Source organism: Anomalospiza imberbis, chromosome 7 (genome assembly GCF_031753505.1).
Source record: "Anomalospiza imberbis isolate Cuckoo-Finch-1a 21T00152 chromosome 7, ASM3175350v1, whole genome shotgun sequence".
Classification (NCBI taxonomy): Eukaryota; Metazoa; Chordata; class Aves; order Passeriformes; family Viduidae; genus Anomalospiza; species Anomalospiza imberbis.
The window spans coordinates 26,405,844-26,433,637 of record NC_089687.1 but is presented as its reverse complement, the minus strand read 5'-3'; the positions used below and the strand labels follow the sequence as shown (position 1 = coordinate 26,433,637).

The 27,794-nt window shown below is 45.0% G+C and overlaps 2 protein-coding genes across 3 annotated transcripts in view; one reads left to right on the top strand and one right to left on the bottom strand.

Annotated features, from left to right (window-relative positions):
• Positions 1-19,281, bottom strand: part of CCNYL1 (cyclin Y like 1) — a 38,396-nt gene extending 19,115 nt beyond the window's left edge. The window contains exons 1-3 of one of the 2 annotated variants that reach the window (XM_068196165.1): positions 17,938-19,281; positions 16,954-17,038; positions 1,918-1,992 (exon numbers count right to left, since the gene is read on the bottom strand). In XM_068196165.1, coding sequence (XP_068052266.1) covers positions 1,918-1,992; positions 16,954-17,038; positions 17,938-17,985 — 208 coding nt within the window. In that variant the 5' untranslated portion in view covers positions 17,986-19,281. Of the gene's footprint in view, positions 1-1,917; positions 1,993-13,457; positions 13,897-16,953; positions 17,039-17,937 lie in introns of those variants that run through there. The other variant, XM_068196164.1, reaches the window with a different exon arrangement.
• A 4,980-nt stretch (positions 19,282-24,261) lies between these two features.
• METTL21A (methyltransferase 21A, HSPA lysine) lies at positions 24,262-27,331 on the top strand. Its single transcript, XM_068196171.1, has 3 exons — positions 24,262-24,506; positions 25,704-25,815; positions 26,852-27,331. The coding sequence occupies exons 1-3, from the start codon at positions 24,360-24,362 to the stop codon at positions 27,247-27,249; spliced, it is 657 nt and encodes a 218-aa protein (XP_068052272.1). The 5' UTR covers positions 24,262-24,359; the 3' UTR covers positions 27,250-27,331.
• Positions 27,332-27,794: the final 463 nt, after the last annotated feature.

Genomic DNA, 27,794 nt, shown 5'->3' with positions numbered 1-27,794 from the left:
TCCAAGAGCAAAGAGAAGCAAAACCAGCACACCCTGAGCCTGCCAAAGGCACACAAGGGGGAAGTAAGGTGCCCAGCATTATTTAGGTGTTCTCTCTCCTCCTGTTGTAGAAAGTAAAAGGGTATTTCATATACAGGAGATGCTGGCACAAGTTGTGCACCTATTTATCATATAAATGACACCACGTCATTTAATCATTTTAAACTTTGTTAGTCTTTCAAAAGAGACTGCAAGGTTAAACTTCCAGCTGTGACAGCAGCAATACAACAGCATGTTAGGGAGTGCTGAGAGCTGCACACATGCACAAAGTACACAAATGTGACCAGCATGGACAGGCACCTTTCCAAAGTTCTAACCTCAGATCACTACCACTCTTTAGCAGGACACATTCTTTTACATATTTAGAAAAGCTGACAACTGGAAAAGAGTATCCACATTTTTTTAGTCTTTTTTCATAAATCAAAACTCATAATCCTGATAACATCTCACTGAGAGAGAACTTACGGATATTAATTTTACTAATTCTATGGAAGGTCAACTAAAGAAGAACAAGGAAAACTAGAAAATAAATTATTCTGCCCGACTTTTCCATAAAAATGAATTAATTTATTACAGACTTCAGAGAATAGTTTAATAGTTACTACCTCACCTAGAGGAGCGTTTTTCTACATGAACACTAATCTACACAATTCAGTACATTTCATTTGAAGAAATCCAAATGATGTTTAAAAGCAATACTACCCCCAAGAAGGCTGTTCACCTAGTTTGAGCGTTTCTGCAGCAAGGCTGGAAGGCTGCGCAGTGACAGCGTTCATGAACTCTGTCAGAGTGTGAGCTGCACCTTCAGCACTGCTCATCTCAGAGGTGTCTGAAATGAGCAGGTCACACCCTCTGGCTGTTTGAAGACTGACCTTAGAGGCCCAAAAAAAAAAAAAAAGAGGTCTTTACATTTCCTTGGTATCATCTCTTCTGGAGAACCAGCTAGTTCTTGTTCCCACTGCTCACAGATTATCTGAGCACTGCAAAGTTGATACAACTGACAATTCTACCACTTGCCCCAAGACTGAATAGCAGGACAGCAACTGACAGACCTGTCAAAATAATTCTTTTCTGTGGCAAAGCTGTGCCAAGTTAAAAGACACATTGCAGCTTTCCATCAACACATCCAATCTCAAGTGCATCACTTTCTTAGCAAAACAGTGCTTCAAACAAGAACCAACTATAAAAGAAACAGAAGCATTTAAAAATATTATCTTAAACTTTTTTTTAGTTCCAACTTCAAAATGTCCTAATATCGGAATTTGACAAGAGAATTTTTATACGTGCAATATAGAAATGCCTCCACTTTCTAACAGCCTTTTGGAATGCACAAGCTATAGCAATTGTTTCAAAATTGAGTTATCATGTAAACACGGGATCTGCAAAGAAATTGAGAATCCCAATACATCTATATAATTAAATTTGGGATTGGAGAATATTTATCCTCTGAAACTATTCAAACACTTTAAAACAACATATTCAAAAGCAATTGGTATAGATTAATGGCTTAGGCTTATTATTTATTACAGAAAACATAGGGTTTTTTCAACTACAACTTCTTTACTTTAAAACAATTTTTGAAACAGTCCTTGGTCATTAAAAAATCCACCATTGCTTGAAACTTGAATTACACTAATGAAGAGAGCCTTGCTCCTTCAGACTACTAGGATCTGCACTTTGAAATCTGATACTTAAGCTTTTAAAATCAAGTGATTTTAAGTGTTAAGTAAAATGGTCTACAAACACGTTTCTGCGTAAATACATAAATTACTAATCCCTATGCTTTGAAAGAACTGAAGCACTGTTCTTGAGTAACTTTTGGTTACTTTTCCAATTTTTTCCTGTTTTTTGTTAAATTGGAAAAAATCCTTAGCTTACCATCTGTTTGTGACTTGCTCAGGAAAATTGTGCTTGCTCTGGGATGATCAGATGGATTAGATTCCAAGGCTAAATCTGAAATAGGAAGGACAAAAATAACGGAGATACCTTTAATAAAAGATGATAACAGCAACAATTCCCACCCAGCCTCAAATTGCTCAAGCACAGTGATGGAAACAAGATCAAACCCATATGGAATGGGCTGTCTCTGAAACAGAACTGTACTTTTGCCAAAATGAATAAAAATTTTACATTTTTCCCTCTGAGGAAAAAAAATGGACAGGGAGATCTCAAAAACCCCATTTATCTTCAAAAGTCAATCTGTGCCCCTGCATGTTAGGATACCTGGGTGTGGGGCATGTGCTCAGTAGTGAGCAGAAAGTTAGAACTTTATCAAGAGAATAAGAAAAAAAACCATACCAAAACAACAAAAAATTATCACTGCTGATAATTTCTTATCTTTCCCTCTGTGGTCTTTCCCTCTATGCTTTATGTACCAAATACATCAGGAAACAATCTCTGTGGCCTTACAAAAGAACCTAATAAGTAACATTTACAGTGCTGATAAATATCAAAACATGGAGCTTACCTATTCAGTTCTTTTGGAATTTCAAATGAAACCATGTAAAGCTAAAATAGAGAACCAAATGACTACTTTAATCCTTTGCCACAACAGAGCAGTGATGGCATTAGAAGAGGATATATTACTCCTTTAGATTAAGATGAAAGTGATCACAACCGTTTGCTGATGAAATTGTGACCATCAAGAAGAAATTCGGAACTGCCTTAGCTCTGACAGAAGAAACAGCTGTTCCAAGGAAGTCATGCTACAGACACAGTGACTTATGTGAACACAAGAACAGAATAATCTAGGATTGTGATCCTCTAAATCCTGGAAAGAGCAATTTTACATTCGTTTACAGTTGTCACTCTTATGCCATGCCAGCCATACAAGCACACACATTCGTGCATGAGCACCTGCACTTTGAAGTGTTCAGTTTGGGACACCAACACAGCTGCCACACCCCTAAAAAGAAAAGCCATCTAAGAATTGCCGTAAACTTTTAATTAAAAAAAACCCATAATCTTTATGCACCCAACCAACAGAACTCTGCCAAACCACAAACTGCCTGGGTGCTGAAGTTTTAACTCTGAAAAATAATAGCATGCCATACTGCCACATTTTAAGTACCACTTGTAGCATCTTAACAAAATAGTATAACTTGTTAAAACTTGTCCACAAGTCTGACAAGTTTCTAACACTGATTTAACAAAATCACGTTTAAGAGACAGTATACAGCTTCTAATGCTAGCACTACATTAACAAACAAACCCAACACAAACAGCAATTCAGAAGTGCAAGTATTTTGCCAGCGTACAAGTAACTGAAGTATCATCAACAGGCCAAACAAGACTGCAATACGCAGACTTAAAATACAGATTATCATCAGCAAGTTATGATACAAACAGAGCAAACAACTCAGAACTTACTTATTTACAGTTCAGCATTAATTTTTAGAATAACTGGGTAAGTCAGGTTAGAACGGATCTCAGAGGTCTCCAGTTCAACCTCCTGCTGAAACCAGAATCAGCTTTTGGTAGAACATGAGGCTGCTCAAGGCTTTACTGAGCTGAGCCTTGAAGACTTCCAATAAGGGTCCATAGACCCTAGACCACCTTTCCCATGTGGGGGACTAATGCCTACAGAGCTATGAGACTCACTATGGAAGAGCTTGTAGGACTGTGCAAGTCTTGGGCCATATTTAGGGAAAGGCAGCAAGGAAAACTGGGGAGGAAAAAGCACAGGAAAACTGAATGAAAAGGCAACTGAAGTCAGTAACTCCTAACACAGGACTCCATGTTTCTCCTTGCTGAATTTCATAGGGTTGGTGTTGGCCCAGTGCTGTCCAGGTCCCTCTGAATAAACAGCCTCCAGCACATTGACTGTTGGCTGTCATCTGCAATTTGGGCATCTTCCATCACCTCCTCCAGGTCACTGATAAGCATCAAACAGGACAGATGCTTTTTTTCCCAGGGAAGAGACAGTACAGGATAACACCCGTCCTCCCTCACCTCATTAAAAATACACTACTATCTTGACTTCCCTATGGTTTTGATTTACTTTGAAACCATGTGACTTGTTAATGCACACTTCTTACATTGTTTCTGCCTCTTCTTGTGCTCTGCCAGGCCATATATCCACACGTCTTACATGTTAGAAATCAGGTCTAGGACTAAAAGCACAAGAATGAACATAACCAACTTTCATCCCAGACAAGAAGTGTCTGCAATGTCTTCTTGTCATTTCAGGCAAGAAGATCCACAGCACTGCAGCATGCACTGATGACACAAAATTGACAAGGCCACATGAGTCAACCCCCTGAACCAAGGAGACCCACACATTTAAGGTGAGGAACGGAACTGAAAGGATCATGGACTTCACTGGCTCCAGTTCCATAATGGCTCCGCCAGACACCAGGAGCTTTCTGCTGGATGAAGCCAGGTGTATCAGAACCCACAGCACATTAAACCCACAACACAGATTATACAACCAGAGTTAAGGTACTAATAGTCCAAAACACATCCTCTCAGTACAAAATCCCAGCAGAAATGATCAAAACCAACTGTAGCTGGGTTTGTTATTCCAGGATAACATGGCACGAGCAGACATAGTGTACCTGCCTTGGTCTGGCAAGAGACTGCAAAGAAAGATGCATTTAACAGACCACCTCTCTGTAGCTTTCCCCTTACAAGCTGCCAGAGAATTTTAACCATCCTGCCTGTGCCATTTTCCCTGGACAGTGGTTTTTTCCAAGCAATGGAAAAAGCAGTCATGTGATTTGCTCGTCCTAAACTGCCAGTGTTGCTCATGAAATACCAAAAAGCAACAGCAGTACAGCTGAAGGAAACATAAGGCAAGAGACAGATAAGGGCATGAGCAGAGGTAAAATTTAATGGGAAACAGCAAAAGAAAAGGCAGAGGAAGAGATAAATCTGTCTGCAAACAATTTGACTCACAACCAAGCATAACTCCTAGCACTTCATCCTGGTAGCACTTATGAGTCCAAAGCCAAGATACTAGCCCTGAAGGTAAGGGTAAGTCTTGAGTAGGAGCTGCATTAGAAGTTGTATGACAGACAAATCAAGCTTCACACTAAGCTAATAGGAAAAAAAAAAAGCATGTATGATACAGGATAAACAGGAATAATAGGAATTAAAACATGCAGAAACAAGAATGAGATAAATGAGAGGAATACAGGATGATCTAAAAAGCAAGAAAACAGCTCCAGAACATTTTTGTTCTACTGCTGTTGTGCACACAGTCCCCCACAGGGCAGATCACATCAACTTTAAAGGCAATCCTCTGCCCTAGCTCAAGATCTCGCATCCTTTCCACAACACAAAATCCACATGAAGATTTTACTTTTATCCATGCCATGTAAGAATGTGTGTAGGTTTTAGGGATTTATAATGCTAGCTACTTATCTACAGTTTACACACCTCCACGGGTGATTTCTAATTATTACAAACACATTTTACACATTGCATTGTGCTACATGTATTATCCTGTGAATAAAGCTGACACTAAGTATCAGCCCTTTGACAATTTCACTACTTCGGAACAATAAACTATTGCATTTCCTTTAACAGTTTTAGCCCCATCCTTTGCTTTGCTAGACAGCAATAACGTTCTGATACAGCACAACTTTAAAGCATTAAATAATACAATAATCTCTTTGCTGTAAATTGCATTTTGTCACTTGCTCAATCACTTACTAGCTGTGACTAATGCTTGAGTTTCCCTTATATTTCATTACCTTATGCTGTAAAGATGCAAGCCACTTAACACTCTCAATAGAGATGTAAAAATTATAACAAATTAGATGAGCAAACCTCCCAGTTAATTTCAGAAAGTCTGTTATTCCTAACAATAATTTCATATACAATTATTTCTCTTTCAAATTATGTTACTCTAATTATTTTCTCAGAACCTTTTAGGAAAGTTACAACTCTAGTTTCTACATTTAACCTGCTTTGTTTTATTTTGTCCCAGCCACTCCAAATGCACCAGAGAGCCCAGCACGCATAGGTTGATTTCTATTTGCAACCCTCCTTGTTGAAAGATTGTTAAAAGATTATTTCTAAATATTGTGAATTTACACAATAGACACAGAGGGATATTCTAAAGCTATTTAATAGCTGTCATTTAATTTTTATGGCACTAATACAGAAACAGTAATATCATTACCAATACCCAGCACATATCTAAGTACACACTGATGTTTCCGAACTATGCAGAAATTGCTTCAATAAAGAAAAAGCTCTCTTAATTAGAAAGGAATTATTTGCTCTTTTATACCACACTGCAGAGTTGGGCTGAAGAAACTGACACAGTAAACATTTCAAATTTGCTATTAAAATCAGAAGACTTTAGAAAGCAAAAGTACAGATATATATTAAATACTGGAGATTACCTAGGGTTTAAGTAATTTGTTAACTTCTGTGGATTTTAAAAAAAAAATCAGTACCATATGAATACATGTTCTTTCATTTCCCAAAGTGCAGGAGCATCCACAGCACTCTGTACAGCCTCCACAGGACATCATCCCAACATGATGCTATTGCACCCCGTTCACAGCCCCTGCTGGGGAAACAGGGCCGAGAGATCTGTTCCACTCCACACAACACAACACCCACCCTCCCTTTCTGGGACCAAACGGAGCCCAGGAGGCTTCCACACGTTTCCTGATGTACCTGCCAGGGTTATAAGCACTCCTACAGATTTTAGCCAAGGCAGGGTATCAGGAGTGCCCCAGATTCCACAGCAAAAGCAGGACAAGTTAAAACAGCGGTAAACAAGATGCCCCTAAGATTTTTATCTTTGAACTAGAAGGAAAACAGTAGCTCACAAGCTAGATCGTAGAAGTAACTAACATTTTGTTAGGGATGTGTTCCTGTACTGCATTTAATTTAGGACCATTTAAAGGACAAGGAGAAAGAATTACTTCTATGCTGTCACTTTTTATTCCCCACACCGACCTTCACACATAACACAACTCACTATTACCAGAGGTTAAAGTTGAAGTCCACAGCTCTAATTTTCTAACTAATAAGCCAAAACAAAACCAAACGAAAACCAAAACAAAACCCACAAAAAACCCCCAAAAAAATCTCCCCCAACCCCCTCCCCCCCAAAAAAACCAAAACTACCAAAGCATACCAAGCAAAAAAAGTTGGTATACATTAAAGAGTAACCAAATTCTAGAATCTTAGATCCATGCTGTCAACAGCAGGCGTAAGGAAAGCCTTCCCATAACACTCCTCACATGTTCTCTGCCTCACTTCCAAGCCATGGTTCAGAAAGCAGAACAGATGAGTACCAGAAATTCCAGTCTCAGGTTGTGCCTGCAGGTGACCGAAGCAAGACACACTGCAGTGTTTGCTGGTGTCACATGCCACCTGATGGACTGGCACGTGGTACGTTTTTCACCTCTTCCAATTGTTCACATTTGCAAACTTCAAATGAAGCCTGGACCTTACATGCAGTTTGTTCTGTGAAAGAAAAATAACTATCCACGTAACAAAACATGTCCAAGAGCTTTACAGAAAAACTTGTTTTAGTCTGAAATATACTGGCATTCAGCAGTTTATTATCTGAGCCTGACGGACACATTTCATAACAAGCCAGAGTTAGTTTTCACACTGGAAAAAATCAACAATGTTTGATTACTGCAATAATTTGAGACCCTTTCAGAACTCCAAACAGAGGCAAAGCTGTGCTATACAGACACAGCTCATCAAACACTGCAGAATGCTACCTGGCTGACAGGGGATTTTTGTGTAAGCTGTTAAGGTAATCCTGATATTCACATCACCTGCAAGGAAGATCTTCAATTTTATTCATCTGGCTTTACTACACATTTAAATAAATCGCACCAAGATTTTTTACATCATTACCATCCTCACTTATCTCTTGAAATCAAAACATTCAGAGTTTGCTTCTGAAAACATTATTTTTCTAATGAGTGAAATAAAAGTGCACATTCAAACTCTAGATGTAATGAAGAAAAAAACAGATAGGTTTAAAAATCTCATCATAAACTTGCTGGCAAGAATCTACAGATGCAAGGTCTGGGTTCTTAATGTTTGGTAGAATTTCCCTCCTGCCTCCCACAGTAACTTCTTCCTTCTCTCTGTATGTGGAAGAAACATGGCTAGAAATGTTAATTTAATGTGCAGTATGAATCTGGGAGGAGTAGGGTTTTGTGTTTTGTTGGCTGTGCAAGAGTTCATTGCCCTGTTAGTCAGCTTTTTGGTATGACCTCACCACAATGATCACACTTGAGAGAACACATACTTCTAGCCACAGAACTTCTGTTGTTCTACAACATCTACCCTGCAGGTAGGAGGGAAAACAGCAAATCTCCTGAAGAAAGCCAGCAGAATATAAGGATGCTAGAGGTCAGTCACACAAAATCAGTTAAAAAAAACAACAAAAAAGTTAAGATTAAAATTAATTCAGTTTCCTTAGTTCTATAAGTCTCATCAAACCCCTCTGATTATATATTTCCTTTCAATACCTGTTATGCTGAAAGCCTGATGAAACACACCAGAAACACAAATCAGTCTCCCTCCACATGAGCTTCATGTACATATGTTCTATACCAACTACTCTTAAAAACCTAAGGTTTACTTGCTTGTTGCAAAAGTCTCCAAGACTTACTGAAGAGGAAAAAAAAGGCTAGAGGATTCTTTAGTTGCCAGCAGCATCCAAGCACAAAAACAGAAATACAAATACTATACAGCAGTGATGAATTATTTTATTTCAAATTCCCAGTTCTGTAGGTAAATTTCATTGCTGTTCCTGACTTTGCGATTCGGTCATTTCCACTGCAGGAACTTCACAGATTGTTTCTAGAGGCCATGGCATCAAGCTTCTTAAGGTAACAACATGGAAGGTGTTTCAGGCTTACAGAAAGTCCAATACTTCTTATTTGTCAAGATCACAGACTATCTGCAACTGCTACAAATACCTTTGTAATGAATGTCTAGTCAGTTTTTGGAAAGGGACATTGACAGTTATGGGGAACTAAGACTGAGTCTAAGGTGAAAAACTCAGTAACAACAAGGAAAAAAATAGAGGGAATACTAAGAAAAGGTACCAGAGCATCATCATTTGGTTTTTAGCTCTGGCTCCATGTTTGCCCAAACAGACAACAGTATTTGTCAACCTATGCAGCTACAGACCTTCATACAGAGAGGCACAAAGACCAACAGAAGATGGTTAAACCTTCCCTGCGATGAAACTGCTGGCATCAAAAAGCTGATTCTTTGCACCAAACTGTTTTAACTTAACTAACATTTTAACTAGGATTTAAAAAAATAATCCAACAACAAACAAATCTCAAACTCAGAAAAAAAAACCAGAAACAAAAAACCAGGAAAAAACCTCCACTCACATGCCTGAAATAAAATGAAATCATATAAGAGAAACAAATGAACAGTATTTAGACCTTCTGCAAGGTGGTTTATAGACAAGCTGTTACAGACAACCAGATTACAGACAATCAATATATCCAAATAATTGTTCATCTTCAACACTGTTTAATAACTGCAGCATGCACACACCCTGAAGCTTTCCAGAGTTACTCTAGGCACTGGCCAGGTAAACCTCACTTACTACATCCCTATTAACTCTCCTCTTCAAAGTTCTCTTCCATTTGCTTTCCCATCTAACCAGTGTGTGACGATCACATCCCGATTAGCTCCTCTCCTGATCCCATTTGCTGTTCCCTCTTATCCCTGACTGTCTTTTCCCTTGTCATTCTCCGTCCCCCAGTTTTTCAGGTGAGGGTACCAGGTGACTTTGTCCCACCACTCCAGTAGGGCAACACTCTTCCTCTGGTTCAAGGGAATCAGGCAAACCTCTGCTCAAACTCAGTGAACAGCAGCAGTGCAGGAAGATGATTTCAAGTGAAAGTGAGAAACATCTGCTAAGCAAGGTCTCGTTCTAGTTTTATCCAAGGATCAAAGAATTTTTCAAGAAGTAGATCTATGTTTAAACATAGGGATCTAGCAAGAAAGTGCCAGCCATAAGAAGTTCTTCCCCCACATAACCAGAAAAAAAATCTCAGGGAAATAAAAAGGAAGCCCAAAATAAAGATTAGCAGACACTCATTTGTGGGGGGGGGGGAACCCAAACAACCAAACAAACCCAAACAAACACCAATCCAATCACCACAGCCCAAATGGCACACTAAGATCAAAGAGCTACAGTTACTAAAACTAGATAGGAAAGCCTTTTTGGCCAATGCAAACTGTGTTGAACTGATGATTTAAGAAACACTTAATGCTCAGCTGAAAAGTCAACTAGCTGCTTTAGATTCATGGCAGACTTTGATATTTAATATTAGCAGAAGCCATCAACCTATTCAGAAGAAACTTCTGTTTTCAAAGTTATGTTTATTCCTTGTTTACTTAATCCAACTTGCCTTAGCTTATCAAATCACAAATACAGGCTTATTTCTCGTTTGGAGAAAGTGTGCACCAAACATGTTATGGCTCAGGGTCTTGGGAGCCATAAAATACAAGGTCATGCTTTAAATTCTCTTAGTAGAGGATCTGACAAACCTTTCCTGTTTGAATTAACCTTTGTTGAAACATGAAGCTTTCAGTTTTACTGTGTGTTTTACCTCCATTCCACCTACCACTGACTTTTTTGTCATACATAAATACCACATTGTAATTTGTCCATTTTAAGAAAGTGAGAATTTTCTTGTTTCCTTCTGATCAATACAGACAATCTAAGCAGTGCTGACTGGAAAGTAGTGCCTGTTAAGGAGAGTGCTGGAGAAGCTACAGAATAATCCTCACTTAAGAGCACAGATGTGCGAGGAACACATTCCACTTGCTATGGAAGAGCAACACAAAGCTATGAAACAACACAAGACAAAAAAATCCAAAGCTCAGTTGGTACCTTCTGCATTCCTGATACAACCAAAACATTCAATTTTAGCAAAACAAGTGCAAAAGTACGTAAAACACTTTAGAACAACAAACAACACAGAGGTAGAAATGTAAGGAATGAAGCATCTCCATCCCACTAGGATGCTAGCTTTCTGATATATTTAGCTGTTTTCTTAGAAACTCCTAGAACTGAGTAGCATGGAACAAAAATAGCCAAAATTATCTTGACTTTTTTCCTTGCAGCTTTCTCCTTTCTCCCTGCCAAAGGATTCAAGAAAAGGGCAGTCAGTAGGTTCTCAGCCTCCCTCCCATTTTATAGTAAGTTTGCATCTTCGCTAGCCTATGATATTATACAATAATCAGTTACAGAAATATGTTTTATCCCCAAAATGAAATGAATACTTTCTAGTAGTCAAGAGCACAGAAACATGCAGGCTCTTTGCATGGTTTGGGTATGCCAACAGCTTTTACATCCCAGAGTTTAAGAGGAATAAGCATATTCCTCTTAAATAGACCGGCATATCTGGTGTATTACAGATTTAGTCTTTCATGGAGGTATTAAATCAAACAGATAGCTGTCTCACTTCTAACTTCTTAATAAAGCCTGTGTCATAACACTTGATTTCAGACTGCACAAACAGTGCTTTACATTTTGAAGTTAACTGCTTCAATTCTGTCCAGGGAGTGCTTTGTAACATACAAAAATCAACACAAGGAGTTTTACTTCTAAGATTGACTATCCAGAAATTTTAATACAAGTATCAAACTTTGATACTTTCTGCACCCCTAAAGAGTTGTATCAATCAGAAAACTTCAAATATAATCTATCACTTGCAGCAGATCAACTTTGGAGGGCAATAGCGAACCACACATCACTGTAAAAGTGATCTTTAAAATGATCTTAAACATATACCACTTATAGAGCTCTAATTTTAGGATTATCTCCTGCCTCAAGACTCAAGTTTCTATAGCCACAAAAGTAAAATTTGTGATAGACAGCTAGTATCTTATTCTTGGACTATACACTTTTATTCAGGCTTGCAAAGTCAAAAAAATGTAATACTTCTCTACTTCAAGGCCAGTCTTGAAACATGGATGAATTTACAATTAAATCTGTTACTTAGCACAGCTGAAATGATCACATACTAAAGATTCAAACAAATACAACCCTTATTCCTGAGGAGCTTTGTTCAGCTTAGGCATTTTTACTTGGCTTATTAGAATCTTTAGAGAGTTTAGCTCCTCCTCCCCTAGTGAGTTGAGAGAATTCTGTAATAATCTTCCTGCAAAAATAAAGGTTTATTTCTCCTAGGCAGCAAACATAATTTCTACTACTGCACAGCTGTCTCAGAGGAGCTCCAAGGGGCTGACTGTTCAATCTCATTTCTGGAACAGCTGCACCATATGGTGCTGTGCAGAACTCTGCAAGTTAAATAATTCCATTTCGGAAGGTCTTCTCACACTCTTCTGCAGCGAGTCTGTTAGCAAAAAAATTTTCTTAAGTTCAAGAAGAGTATGGATTACAGCGACTATTGTTACTGTATGCACTGTACATTAAAGATGTCACACAGGCTCTCTTTTTCCAAGCGAATATATTTCGCATAGGTGTGGTTATATTTGCGAATGGGAATAGCAAGACGCTTGTTAATTAAACTAAGTTTTAAATATCATGAGGTGCTAGACTGCACCGTGCGGCTGCAGCAGCACCACGTGAGCGCCCGGCCAGACAGGAGCACCCCGAACCTGTTACATGTCCCGGGAATTGCCGCAGCACAGCCCTGCAGCTCTCCCGGCTCAGAGGAGATGCCTTACAGAGCGCGTCTGTGAGGTACCGGTGCTCCGGGTGTAACTGCCAGGAATCTGAGCAGCACACACGAGTCCAAGGAAAGCAAATTAGGAACACCGAGAGCTACGCGACAGGGAACGCCGGTTTCATGAGTCCACAGTTACAACCCTGCACAGCCAGAGTATAAATTACTCACGTCCAGCCAAGGTGATGTCATATGCACACAAGCTTTGTAATTCTTAATTCCCTTACTCCCCACACACCCTCTTCCTTCCTCCTGTTCAACTGAGACTGGAAATGCAGCAGCTTTTGCGATCTGCCCGAACACTACGACCGAGTCACGACTCCATACTTAAGGAGAAAGGAGCAGCAAGACTTCTCCACCTCAGGCAGGAGCACCCGGGGGCTGTGCCACGTTCTCCTCCGGTTCCCCGACCCCCTCTCCGGGATCCGGGCAGCGCTGGGCGCTTCCCGGCAGGGGAGGCGCTCCTGGCCCGGTCGGGGAGTCGCCGAGCGGCCCCAGGCTTGTCCCGCGGGCGGAGGTCCCGGCCCGAACCCGGACCCGCCGGGGCTGTGCCGGCGCCGTGACAGCCGCGGGGAACTTTGCCTGGGGCGCGGCGGGCGCCGAGCCCCGCGGGGCCGGCGGGACCGCGCTGCTGCCCCCGCCGCCGGACAAAGGGGCCGCGCCTCGGGCCGCCAGTGGCCCCCGGGTGCCCACCCGGGCGGAGCGGGGCACCGAGGGCACAGGGATGCGGTGCCCGGCGCTCCCCGCCCGCCCGCTGCTCACCATCCGGGAACTCCCGGTCGCTGATGTGCTGGAGGTGGGGGCCGCCGCCGCCGCCGGGATCCGAGTCCCCCGACTCGGCCTCCGCCGACCCCGAGCCGCCGCCGCCGCCGCCCGCTGCCGCCGCCTGGTACGCGTCCGCCCAGCGATCGGGCCCCGGCGCTGCCCCGCCGCCGCCGCCGCGAGCCCGGCTGAGCTTGGGGCTGGCGTCCGGGGATACGCAGCAGGTGACGGTGTTGCCCATGGAGCTCGGAGCTCCCCGGCCGGGCCCCGGCTGCGCGGCTCCGGGCTGGGCCGGGGGAGGGGAGGCGGGCGCAGGGCGGGTCGGAGCGCGGGGCGGGCTCAGCGCCTCCGCCCCCGCCCCGGCCGCGCGCGGCCCCGCCCGCCCCCGCGACCGCCCCGCCGCCTCCTGCACGCGGCGAGCACAGGCCTCGCGCGAGCGGCCGCCGGGGGAGCCCGGGCCCCGCCCCGCCACCGCCCAATCGCCTCCCGCCGCGGCGCCGCGTGACGGCCGCTCCGCCAATGGGCGCGGGGCGCATCACGCGGCCGCCGCCGCGTCCTCCCCCGGCCCGTGTCTCCGCCCCCCCCCTCCCCTCGCCTTCCCTACGCGCACGCGCGCACGCACCGCCGGCCGCGAGGCCTCAGACGCGCCCCCGCGGCCACGCCCGCCCGGCGCCGCGCGCTCGGGCCCGCCCCCGGAGGGGCTCGCGCTGGCCGGGCGTGCACGTGCTGCGGGCGCGGCGGGAGCGGCCGTGCGGGACAGCCGGGGACAGCCTGGGGACAGCGGGGAAGAGCCGGGGGACAGCCTGGGGACAGCCGGGGAACAGCCTGGGGACAGCCTGGGACAGCATGGGGACAGCCTGGGGACAGCATGGGGACAGCCGGGGAACAGCCTGGGACAGCCGGGGACAGCCTGGGGACAGCCTGGGGACAGCGGGGAAGAGCCGGGGGACAGCCTGGGGACAGACGGGGGACAGCCTGGGACAGCCTGGGGACAGCCTGGGAACAGCCGGGGGACAGCCTGGGACAGCCTGGGGACAGCCGGGGGACAGCCTGGGACAGCCGGGGAACAGCCTGGGACAGCCGGGGGACAGCCTGGGGACAGCCAGGGGACAGCCTGGGACAGCCGGGGAACAGCCTGGGACAGCCGGGGAACAGCCTGGGACAGCCGGGGGACAGCCTGGGGACAGCCGGGGGACAGCGGCCACTGCACCGCGCAGGAACACGAGCCACAACGCCAGCGCTGCCCCGCCGGCAGCCCCGCCGCAGCTCCTGCGAGCGCAGCAGCTCGTGTGCGGCTTCTCCCCTCCCTTTCAGGGGCTGAAGGGCTCCCGCCCCGGGGCGGCAGAGCCGCAGCAGAGCCGCGTCCCGCCGCTCGCTGGGCGCTCAGTTCGCTGCCGTGCGCGGTACCTGCCGGCAGTCCGGGAAAGCGGCACTGCACGGGGCCGCCGGCATCCCCAGGGGCCACTGAGAGTCCCCAGCAGCTGCGTGTTTGCTTGCTGAGTTTCAGCTACCTGAGAGCTCCTCAGAGGACTGGAATGTTCAAATACACTCCAGGGAAGATGGATTAGAGGGCGAGATACCCACAGCAGTCAGAGGCCCTGATAAACATGCGTTGTTCCGCAATGAAACAACCCACTATCGCTACAAAAATTTAACTCTGGCCCCTGATAAGAAGAATGACTTTGCAGAAGACTTAGGAACACACAAAAGTATTACAAAACTCTGCTGTCATGCTGGCAGTTATTCCAAAGATAAGCAGGCTCGGGGTTTTACTCAATTTTGTAGGAAAAATCCTCATGTTGGCTCTCCCATGTGATGACAAACATGGAGTTTTTGGGCAAACCATGTGTTTGACTTTGAAGAGAGGAAGTCAGAGATGCTGTTTCCAAAATTTGTACAACTTAATCCCAGGCACAATAAAGTGACAAACCAAATGATTTATAGTCTTATATGGGGATTATTCCCTCAGACTGATGAATGATACCTTTTCACTTACCAGCAATTTTTCTAAACTGTGTTAGCTAAGCCTGTCTACATGCTACTGACAGTTTGCAAAGCCTTGTTACTGCAGAGGAATCTGACCTTGCTGTGGATTACACGAGGGCCTTGGGGAAGATTTGCTTTCGGCACTTCTTGAACCACAACTGAAGTCCCTCTGCAGCCTCTGCACTCTGCTTAGAAAGCTGTAGGCCAGCCAGTCCTGCTCCCAGTTCTAGGAAGGGCCAGGGGTTAACCATTGGGTAGAAGAGGAGACTGACCTGAGCCACAGGGAGAAAAAGGGGCTTCATGAAAAATAATCATTGAGAGACCGGTGTTTTCTTCCCTCTGGCATTGCACCCACTGATGTTTTGTGAGGATGGTGGGAAAAGAGAAGCTAGAGGATTAGCGTGACTTACTGAAGTAATTAATTCTTAAGCAAGAGTAAGAGTTGGCTTCCATCTGCACTATTTAATATCAAAACTGGCAAAATTTACTCTTGCATGAGAAGAGCAATACCTTCCCTCACTCTTTGCACCTGGCTGACTATTTTCAGAAGCTGGAGAGGCTGAGCAAGCTGCACTTCTGCTGCTCGGCTGGGCTCCTTCCATGGGCTCCACGCCGATGGAGGTGAGCTGCTCCATCCAGAGCAGCGGTAGGAGCCACAGGCAAATCTGCACCCCTCAGCCGGACAGCAGCCATGCCGAGTGTCCCCGCCTAAAGCCAGGTCCGTCTGTTCCTTGCAGCCGTGGGCTGTGGGGCTGCCTGGCTTCGGCAAAGGGAGGTGCAGCTGCAGCAAGTGCCTCGGGGATCCCAGCAGCAAGCTGGGACCTCTGCTAACTCTCCGCTTTGGAGCAGCCTCAAGGAAATCCTTTGCCAAAGCTGTGGTTTTGGGCAGTGAAAAATCCTTGTTCAAGGGTGAGGAAGTGAGCAAGTGTGGCTCACTGGGCAGCTGAGCACCAGGACCCAGCCATTGGGGCCAATAGGCAAAACCCCACGTACTTGTACCAAGAGGTGAAAAATGCTGGGAACTCGGAGTGGCTGGAGTATGTGACGCGCCTCAGTGCTGTTTGGGTGCGAAGGTTTTGCCTTCACATCAGAGGCTGAAGTTTCCCATGGGTTTCATACTTGTTCTCAGTGTATAATTCTGCAAAGGGGGAAAGATGAAAGCTGCTCTTCCCCTGCGCTAGTGCTGTTGTAGAGTATCAGGATTTATACAAACATGCAGAGGGAGGAAAGAAATCAGTAGTCTTTTTCCCTGTGAGGACTTATTCATGTAGGTCTTAAGCAAGAGGAAGCTGAATTTAATCCCTGGAAGTCACAGAAACAGCAAACTGTCCCACCTCCTTGTCATTCCAGCAGAAGTTAAGTTTCCGCTTCCACATACCTCAGAACAGCAGTAAAGAGTAATTTTCCATAACTGTGCATGTTTTCATTTAGCTGCAGTGATGAGGAATATTCATTTCCTGCTCCATTTTCACAAAGTAACTCTTAAAGCCTTAATTCAGGTCTGACTTACCAGGATAATATGACAAAACCTGTTGCTGTGTGTATTTTCTGCAGAACCAGGCGATCCTGTTAATAGATGTAGTCTGAGCAACACCCTGCAGAAATGAAACACATTATCTTTTATTTATGCAGCTTAACATTCTATTGACTAACTGCTGCAGCAATACACTGAACACCCTCTATCATGATTTATTACTGGTCCTGGTTCTCTTCCTATTTTCTGTCTCATCTTTCTACTGTTCTGCTTGATTTACCCCAGTGAATCATCAGACAGTTTCCATTATTACAAAAATCAGTTACTTTGATGTACAATGGGCAGCACGTACCTAGATCCACATTTTGCATAAGCAGGCATTTTGGATGGGGGATCATGGCAATAATGAATGGCTGAGCTGAAAATAGCTTACTACGGACTGTTGGGATTCAACCTCTTTTCCTCCTGCTCCAGAAAGAGAGGTGTGTGCCATGGGACTCTCAATTATAACCCCTTGTCTTTGAGCAGGGCACCCAGTGGGCAGCAACCCTCCTGTGTTTTAATTTTCACAAAAGGGAAAGCAAAGTAACTCAAAAATGTGGGGAACGAATCCTACTTTAAGCCCTCTCAGGAAGTTGCTGCAAACTTCAGTAGGACTTCACACAGGCTTTAAGGAAGGCTAGACAGCATCTTGAAACAAAGCCTAAATCAGATTGTGATGACAGCCAAAGGAGTAGTGACCTCTGCTCCTAATATGCAGAGGTTAGAAAGACCTGTGGTTCATTCTGAATATACAAGGACCAGACTTGCTCCTCATGTTAGTCTAATGAGGTCAGAGGAGCAATACCCTGCCAACTGCTCCAAGTGAGGAGCACACCCTGCCAACCACTAAATGCAGCTTCTGAGCTATAAACTTAACTATATGTATAATTATTTGCAGGATGCATAATAAATGAAGCCTACCAGGCTTGACACGACTAATATTAGTGCTACCAGCTGTGTTTTGGCTTGTGGGCTTACAGGGGGAGGTAATTCTGTGTCTTTACTTGGCCTATTTGCTGAGTACATGTGAGCTGCTGTCTGCTTGCACTTCTCAGACAAGTCTTTATGTTTCCTGTGATGGTTCCTCGTAGGCAGAGTTGTGCAGGTTTTTATTTAACTCCCTCTCTGAAATCTCAGCACTTGCATTCACAACCACACAACCCTGTCGTCCTTTGCCTCATTACACAAAACCAGGCTTCCCTTCTTCTGCAAGCAGCAGTATCCCTAAGAGGAGATGTCTGAAGCTGAAGTTACCAGCTTCTTTATGAGAAATAACTCTTGAAAAATTCCCAACTCCAAGCACATATTCTTGTCCACACCAACTGCAACAAGAAGATTCAAGTCTTCTACAAGGCTTGAAATGAAATTGCAGAATTTCCCGTAAACCATACAGCTTCACAGTCACCATCAGTCCCAGAAATGGAGAATGGCTTGTTGCACACACTTGGTTGTGCTTCACAGGGCCAAGAATCTTAAATCCAGTAAACTCTGCTGTTCTCTTCACCCTGACTTGGTACTGCACATGCCTTTCCAAGGCCATGCACCTCCTTGCTGTCTGCAGGGTGATGACACCAACTCTGGGATGTGTTTTGTTCAATTTCTCTCTTCTTAGAAAGTGTCACAGCTGGGGGAGGAATGCTTTCTGATCTTACTTGGATAACTTGGAGAAGAGCCAGGGCTTTGTCTTTTCCTGGAAATGTGGCTGCAGGAAGAATGAATCACCAGGTTGAACCTGTATAACCAACTGAAAACAAAAGCTCAGACTTCTGTGTCTCACTTGAAAATAATCAGGGGAAAAATTGGCATCCTGTTTTGAAAACCACCACCAGCTGACAGGACAAAAATGTGGCATGTGTGATGTGTTCTGAAGCTGACAAGTAACGTAAGACTACAGCCATTTAAGGGAAAAATCCCTGAGCAAAACAGTAGTTAGGGAAATAGAATATTCCAATGTTTGGGGGAGAAAAGTAACCATGGAGGTTATTCAGAATACCCAAGGTGAATTTTTAGTAGCCCTAATGTTTCACACACTATTAAATCTCCTGTACTACCTTGGCTAGCAGTGAATACAAGCAAACCAGGGCTGAGGAGCTGTGTTAGATAGCATAAGGACAGACTGCAGTGCTGCTGTCATTGATTAAATCCCTCCTTTTGCCTTTGCTGCAATCTAAGATGTCATTACAGGCAATGCAGAAGCTGCTTGGCTGGCATGCAAGCATCTGGATCGCTGCAGGGATACCAACAGCAGAGGCGTGTGGGAGTAAACCTTTATCTTAGCTTCTCTCTTCTGCTTCTACCTTTGTTTTGTCTTCAGGTAAAATGAAACCAGCTTGACAGTTACCAAAGACTTAAGTTCATGTTAATGGAGGCTTAGTACCTGAGAAGAAAATTTGAGATGTGCTGGAGCGAAGACGGAGGCCTGCAAAGCTGTACTTTGGGCTGCCACAACCACTACTTTGATTTATCTAGTATTAGAAATAGCTGCTACTGCAGGCCAGGAATACAGATTTCTTATGTGGAAAAGGAAAATGCTTTTCAGTATTTTAACACAAACTTTAATGTCAATAGTTTGTTCTCAGAAAAGTCTAACTGTGCATGTCTAAGTCCTGCAGCAAGCTTATTTAGGGCAACCTTCTGCAGTTCTAATTCCAACTCTGGGCCACCAAAGCCTGGACAGTGGTGCTAAGGGGCCCTCCCTTTTAGTTTTAAGGTACCTGAAATTGCTTAGACTCAACCCTTCCATCTTCTCTATTGTCTGATGGATTTTATTTCTAAGGACTCAAGAAGAGAAACACTGACAATACCATTAGAAATAATACCAAATCCCCCACATGTTTCATATGATTGGATTCTTCCTTCTTTTAAAAGGGTAACAGCTGCACTGAGGTAAATGCCTTTGCATCTGTATGAATGCTATAGCTGTTGTCTACCTGTCCATATAACTGTTTTTAATTTGTTTAAAATTAGTTAACTAGTTTTAAATTAATACAGTACATTGCTTGCACTGTAATTTCCTCTCAAACTGCAAAACACTGCATCTATAGAGCATATCATAAATTTCTCCACCTAATGTTAAGCCTCTGGATCTATACTCAGACTCCACAAAAGGAAGGTTTTTGTAGCATTTCCCCTGCCCCATGTCTGTTCCACTTCCCCACCACAGCCCCGTGCACTGGAGTGCTGCTGGAGCCGCCTTTCCCACGTCTGCTCATGTGTCAGTCTTGCTCTGTGGGTTATGGACTCTCCCCTCCCAAGACCCAACACTGGCATCTCGTGGCCTGCAAGTTCAGCAGCTGGCGATGTGGGTAAGGCTGTAGGTCTGTGAACATCTGAAAGTGGGGGAGGTTTCCAGCAAATGAAGTGCAGCTGGAAATCCAGTGGTTAGTTGTGAAGAAGAACTTACTCCATTTGCTTTTTGTTCCTTAACTAAAACTTCAGAACAATGTCAGCTTTCAGACCTGCAAGGCCTTTGAGAGCTCACTCATGTAATTCTACTAAAAACTAAGTGATCTTTCTGTAACAAATCATTTTAATAAATGTGGTGATTATATATGGCAGTTTATCAAGATGCAAGGTTGAAGGCATAAATGTAGTATTACTGATGGGAACAATTCCCTCTTCAGATGTTCCAGAAACTTCCTGTGTTTCAACTCAAGCACTTATGAAATTATACATCTTTACATTTTTGATCATTACTTCCACTGTTTAATGTAACTCTGTGTGTAAAGGAAACTAAATGCTAGATTAGACATTTATTTCAAGATTTCACTTTTTTCTGCAAGGATCTTGCAGAAGCAGCAAGTTCTAAGGTCTACTGATAACCCATCAGTTTCTGCAGAAACAGAAGTTTTTATTTTTAATTCACCCCATGAGTTTCAAATCACTTCAAGCTGAGGCTGTCTTGATTCTGCAACTGCAAGCTGTCATCAACCAAATTAATCTCTGTTTTATTCCCTTTGTATTTAACAGCAAGTGATTCACCACCCCATCTATTTTACTGGTGTGGAGAATCTGGAAGATTCTTCTACTGGTGAAGATGAAAATGTAAAACTTGTTAAATCATTTTAGTGCTAGTCATTTGAATGGCTACTTACAGTGATACACAGGGAGAAGGACTGCTTTCTTTTCTGAGTTTCCCTCCAAGCTTGTGTTAGCTCTTGTTCATTTGGTTGATGAAAGCTCTTAGACAAACAGATATTTGTCCAGACTTTACTTCCAAGACAATTTTCATATTTCAGTGGAATGACAACCAGAAGTAGCTGCCGTTTATTTCGGGAGGAAAGGATTAAGCCAGAAGTTTCCACACAAATGTAGATTAGAACCATTTGGAATAAGGCATTGCTGTCAGAGGGTTATCAACAACACAGGTTTCTAGATAGAATTTTTAAAAAATCAGATTGTTTCTATTTATATCTGCCTTTGCCTTGGTAACCAGAGACTGTGTGAGAGATGCAGTATTTTCCCATCATGGATGTCTCCAAAATCCATGCGCAGACATGCAGTGCGTCCAGTGTCTGCAGAGCTACCACAAGAACTGTCACATTCATTTTTAAGAGAGGATTTTACATACTACTAAGCAGCAAAGAGAAGATTGCAGTAAGAGAGTTATATTAGCATAGATTAAAAATAATTTGTACTCATTTCTATCTTACCTACTTTCTTCTTTGATCTTTTAAGTATTTCAAGGACCATTGCACTTAAACACTTTTTCTTAATCACCCCGAGCAGCTTAGCCAAATCCGAGGTGGTGGGATTTACTCATAATTGGCTACGTTATGCCTGCTTTACCAAGCGGTTGAATGAGGTAGAATGGACTTGAATCAGTGTTTCTTCATACTTTAAATCATTCTTGCTTACCTTAAAATCAGCTGTTTCCTACTCTGCAAGATTACCTGCAGCTTAGGTGTCCTTACAGCCCTCTGCAGTGCTCAAAAGCCAAACCAGGCTACATTCTCACCACTTCACTGCTGTGCTGAGCTTTAGCCCTGCTGGAAGAAAGGCATTCCAGGTCTGAACATCTATTTTAGCCACAATTCTGTGTTGTTGTGTTTTCCTTATCCTTTTACTGTCAGGAAAGGTAGAAGAAACCAAGCATGTCTCTCTGCCACTATAATACCCAGGTACTCCATTTTCCTAGAAAATGGATGTGAAAAGGTGAAGAGAAGGTAAATACAGGCTCTGAATGAATTTGGGGAATCAGGGCCCTTACTAAACTTCTAGTGGACTTGCTTCTCTCTTAATAGCTTCACTGTCCAGTTATGATCTGGAAAGTAATTTCTGATCTTCTGTCTAAGGCTCATGGAATTCAGTATCACAGCAACTTTATCAGGTAAGAAGGGGAAATACTTCTGGGAAGCAGGGCAGGACTGGTAGAGAACCTGCTGCGCTCCTGAGATATTCAGGGATATATGACTAACAAAATCACATTATTGGGATAAAAGCACTCACTGCATTATCATCTTCAGGAACAATATATTTTCACATGCAGCCTTTTTTACTCTAGTTGCTATTCAGCCAGACACTAGGGCTTATGAAATACTGCAGGGGAAGAAAACTCATCTGGGGATGTAAAGGAGGCAGTTGGGAGCACTGGACCCTTGCCACCCTCTTCCATATTCTCGTTGGAGATCCCAGGGCTGGCATATGGTGCAGGAGGTGGAAGCTTTGTGCCATTTGGGAGTTTCCCCTCTATTTGCCTGCTGGTGTAGTTTAGGCAGAGTGTAGGTGACACAAATAGTCATTCAAACAGAGTTCTTGTTTCAAATGTAATGACTCTCATGGCTTTCTTTCCCACACTGCTTATATAAATAATAATAAAAAAAATAATCGAGGTAATAGCACAAGCAATTTCAAACTCTCAAAAGCAGGAATAGTGGCAAGGGACCAGCACTTTAGGACATAAAACCACAGAAAACTGTATCATCACACCTGTTCTGGCATGTTTATAGGGAGAAGTCTGAGTTGCTGTAAGGCAAGTAGAGGCTGGTTTGGGGCAAATTTCAGGTTCTATTCTCCTACAGTAGCAGAACCCTAAAAACCAGCTTTAACTCTCTGTTACCCCTGTGCAACCTGTAATGATCCTCCACAGAGGTTTTCACGAATCTTGAGCCACTCTCTTGAAATTGACAGCTTTTAGATGTAACCACATTTGCCTCTGACTGCCAGACAGATTTGCCGCTCCCTGTGGAAAAGAGAGGGGATGTTTTCTGGAGCTGGTTACGGTCCCCACCTTCGAGGGACCGGCTTGCTCCATCGGTGGTGTCACCGGGAGCTGTCAGGGCACAGAGCCATTCGAGATGGGACAGAGAAGATGTGTCCCCTGCCCCTGCTGCCCCATGCTCCTCTCAGGGGCTGAGGAGCGTGGCTGCAGGCACTGCGCCTTTCTGTGGGGGACCTGCAGCAGTGCCTCCGGGCAGCCAGAGCTTGAGTGCTGCCAGGACACTTCCCCGGCTCTCCCATGGCCTTTAGCAGTCTTTGGAGCTAGTTCAAGTAACACAGGAGAAGAGCACTGAGTTGTTTTGCCAAACAAGAGATTAAATGGAGCCAAAGGTGAAGAAACAGCGCTGCACAAACAGCGCCGGGGAGCGTTTCCGCCACACGGCCAGCCGAGAGCAGCCTCGGCTGTGCTGCCTTGGTCAGTGCTCGACTGAGCTGCAGAACTGCTGTGTCTGCGCTGCCTACCCAGCGACTGAGGGAGCGCTTCCAGGCTGTGATGAGCACTTGCAGAGATACTGCTCTCCGTGCCAGCAATGGAGGACGGGGCTGGTTGCGCCGCACAAATGCCTTTCTCGGGCACCGACTTCAAACCCCCCGAAGTAAAAGCCCAAGGCTGGAACCACAGGGAGGCTGCGGGGACAGCTGACAATGTCCCACAGGCGTGGGACCTTTCCCCCGTACCTTTCCGCATGGCAGTGGCTGCGAGGAGGCGAGGAGCCCCTCCGGGCCCCGGCCTCCCGCAGGAGGCAGCGCGGCGCTTCTCCCCTCGGGCCGCCCCGGGGCTCTCCCGGCGCCGCCGGCCCCGGCACAGCCTCCCCGCCGCCTTGGCCCCCGCTCCCTCCGCGGCCGCGGGGCAGGACCGCTCCGGGGACCTTCGAGCCCAGCCCAGCCCCGCGTACCCGGGAAGTGACCGCCCCGGCTCGGCGGCTGAGCGCAGCCGCTCCCGCTCGGGCGCTGCGCAGAGGCCGCGCCCGCCCCGGGCTGAGGCGCCGGGGGCCGGGCCGGGCGCTGCGCGGCGGCCCCGGGGCTGCGGCGCGGGCGGAGCGGCCGGGCCGGGCGCGGGCGGAGCGGGCCGGGCCTGTCCCCGCAGCGGCCCCCGGCCTTTCCCTGCCCGCGGCGCGGGGCGGAGCGCGGCCCGGGCAGGGCCTAGCCGGCGGCCGGGGCCGCGCTGAGCCGGCGGCGGGATGGCCTTGGTGCCCTACGAGGAGGGAGGCGGCTGGACAGCGCGGCAGCTGCACAGCCCTTCGGCCACCTTCCACTTCGCCAGCCGCACCATCCGCCTCCAGCAGGACTGGCGGCGGCTGGGGGTGGCGGCCGTGGTCTGGGACGCGGTAGGTGTTCATGCTTTTCCGCAGTCGGTGGCTTCCCGTGGCTCTTGTCGAGCTTTCAGATTCACCGTAGAAAATTATTTACCGTAGAATTGTAAAGGGAAGGCTTTTAATTATTATTATTTTTTAATGTTAGGAAAGAATACATTAAGCTGTCCTTTACTTTTCCCTCTTCCCCCATAAGAGATGCTGCAGGAATGCAAGGGAGATGCACCACCTAAACCCTGCACAGCCAGTGCCCAATACAGGAAATATTCTGGATAACTCTCACCTTTCTTTACAGTGGCTGGTGATGTTAGCTTGGCACCCTTCAGAGCACAGCACAGATCCCACTGCTTGTAGCCTCAAGCAGGACTGCTGATAGACTTTATTTTAGGAATAAGAACCGTCCACGCCAGAGGGGTTTGTGGTGGGTCCAAGCCCACAGGGCAGTCGCTCACAGCATTGCTGTAGGCCAAGGGCTTCCCATCGGGTTGGATTTCAGTCCACACACAAATTGCACTTTTACCTGTAGTTTAAAAGAAGAAGTGTAGCATTTTTAGCAAACTTCTCAAATGAATAGGTGTACTGGGTTTCTGGTCTTTCTGGACATCAGCTTTGACAGAACTTGCTGTGGTAGAGGTCCTTATCAAGATCTATGTAACGTATAACATGCTACGTACAGCCAGCTAGAAGTGTCATTAGTTTCTTTCCCTGTGTCCTTCCTGAGGGCATACCAGTGTTGTGCAGAAACCTTTTGAAATACCGTACAAGATACTATGAAACCTTATTCTGGACTTTTGCAATACTGTGTTCATTCACTAGTGTTTGACAACCCCTCAAATTTCCTTTGAGGAATTTTTTTCCAGATACAACTATTGTATTTCCTTTCCAATACAACTTTTCCTTTCCAAATACAACTCTTTCTACCTCCTGTTATGTTTGGGGATTCATGGAGCAGTTACCACATCCCAGTTGTAAACTCTGTGGTTCTTTTTTCCTTTTGCCAGTAGGAGTCTTCCGTAAAACTCTATAAAAAACTTCCATAAAGCATGAAAAGACTACAGGTGCACACAGGAGGCGGAGGGGTGCTGAGCAAAGTTTGCCGCAGACCTGAAGCACCTGACCCTTCCCATAACCTTCTCTCTCAGGTTAAACCAGAAACCCTGTGTTCAGTATGACTGAAACCCTGTGCTTAATCGCCCTTGTCTCTTGGCTTAGGCTGTGGTTCTGTGTGCTTATCTGGAGATGGAAGGCATTGATCTCAGGGATCGGTCTGTGATTGAGCTGGGAGCTGGAACTGGATTGCTGGGAATAGTGGTCACATTACTAGGTAAGGGCTTTTTTGTTAGCTCTTTTAAAGCAAATCACAACTGTAGTAAAACTAGCTCTTTTACATGTACATGCCTGGTGTAGAAGTGAGCACCAAAGCTGAACGTGTGGACTGTGATGGTTCTTCTCTCTTGGTCATCTTCCTTGGTAGAGCCTGCTGTGGTATTTGTTGTAGTGCTGGTGCCACTGCAGTTTACTTTATGGCGGGACCCTGTTGAGGCTGATGCCTGTTGCCATGGCAGGCAGCTCAGCAGCATTCAGCTCTGCAGCTATTCCCCTCCAGGGAGCAAGAGCTGTGCTTCCCGAAGTCTTCCACTTGTCCTCCGATGCAGATAAAGCTACAGACAGAAACCACTCTCTGAGCTTGCATAAGCCTTTTATTAGCCTGTCTTGCAGACAGGGCATGGAGAAATGAAGTGATTTGCTGCTGATCTGTCTGTGGCTGGAGCAGGAACTGGGTACTGTGTTAAATTTGTGCAGTCTTTCCCAGGTTAACTTTGTTGATTCAAAGCTCTAGTGGTTGTGAAAGATGCCTATTGAAATAATAAAAACAAAACAAATAGTTGGACAAAATACAGTCATACCATGAAAATCACACAGGTATAACTTTTGTCTGACCTGTGAAAGAGGCTCTCTAGCTGCCTCTCTCCTACAGAAAAACATGGAATTGGAGCAGGTTAACTGTAACACCCCCTGTAATTTATTCTTTGATTGCATATGGAAAGGCCAGAAGTAACTCCTTGACTTTAATGCATTAAGAAAAAGCACCAGAAAATATGGCTTTTTTTCCCTACCCAACTTAATCTTCACGTAGAGTACACTTTATATTCTTTAGTGACTCATGACGGATACGATGTCTGTAGTCAGGGGGGTTTTGCTTGTTTTCTTCTTTGTTTGTTTTTAATCATGCAGCTCAGGGGAGCTGTTAATGTTTAACAGGAACTAAGAAGCCTGCTAGAGTTAGAGCATTGTATTCCACATGCTGTATTGAGGGATGTGGATTGTGAGTGTGAGCCATGTCCTCCTGTCCCCCTTAGGTGCCCGTGTTACCATCACAGACAGGGCGGCAGCGCTGGAGTTCCTGGAGTCAAATGTGCAGGCAAACTTACCCCCTGAACTACGTCCCAGAGCGGTGGTGAAGGAGCTGACGTGGGGAAAAGACCTGGATAACTTCTCTCCAGGAGCATTTGACTTAATCCTGGGTGCAGACATTGTTTATCTGGAAGAAACATTTGCAGAACTGCTTCAGACGCTGGAGCACCTGTGCTCAGAGCGAACGGTGATTCTCCTTTCCTGCCGTATCCGCTATGAGCGGGACCTCAAGTTCTTGAAGATGCTGAGAGAACATTTCTCTGTGTCCGAGGTCCACTATGATTCCATTAAGGATGTTCATATCTACAAAGCACAGAGGGGTAGTCATAAGGATGACTTTTGACTCTCTGCTTTGTTAATAAGCCACTGATGCTGTTCAATTCTCCCCTTTGTTTCTACTCAATACACTTGTTCCTAAGCATGAAGTTGCAGTTGTGTTATTTCACTGGCTTCTTGTTCTGATGGTCTTGTCTGATCACTGGGTCTGATAGAGCAAGGATTGTACTTCTGTTCTGCATATTGAACCTCTGCTTCATATCTGAATAGAGTCATACAGGGTGTCTCACTGTCTTTTTATCAAATGTAATTTTTGAAACTGATTCAAGTTGCAGAAATCTCCAGCATCAAAATTGTTCTATCAAAAGGTCTGTTGTCTGAAATCAAACCATGTTTAACTTTGGGGGAAACATAAAGAGATTACAATGGGGTTTTTCCCCTTTATCGCTTCCTTAACTCTAGAAAAGTAGGAGAGTGGATGAAATAAAAGCTAATGCTCCAGCTCTAAATGATTTAACTCTTCATGACTTCTGCATCTTAGAAGTTGTGGTAAAATAAACCACTTAAAAGGCAAAAAGAACCAAAGGCAGATGCTATAAAGTTGTTCTGTTG

Coding starts and splice junctions, on each gene's coding strand:
- METTL21A (XM_068196171.1), top strand. CDS start 24,360: ATGGCCTTGGTGCCCTACGAGGAGGGAGGCGGCTGGACAGCGCGGCAG. Junction 24,507..25,703: donor CGGCCGTGGTCTGGGACGCG/GTAGGTGTTCAT, acceptor CTCTTGGCTTAG/GCTGTGGTTCTGTGTGCTTA. Junction 25,816..26,851: donor AATAGTGGTCACATTACTAG/GTAAGGGCTTTT, acceptor TGTCCCCCTTAG/GTGCCCGTGTTACCATCACA.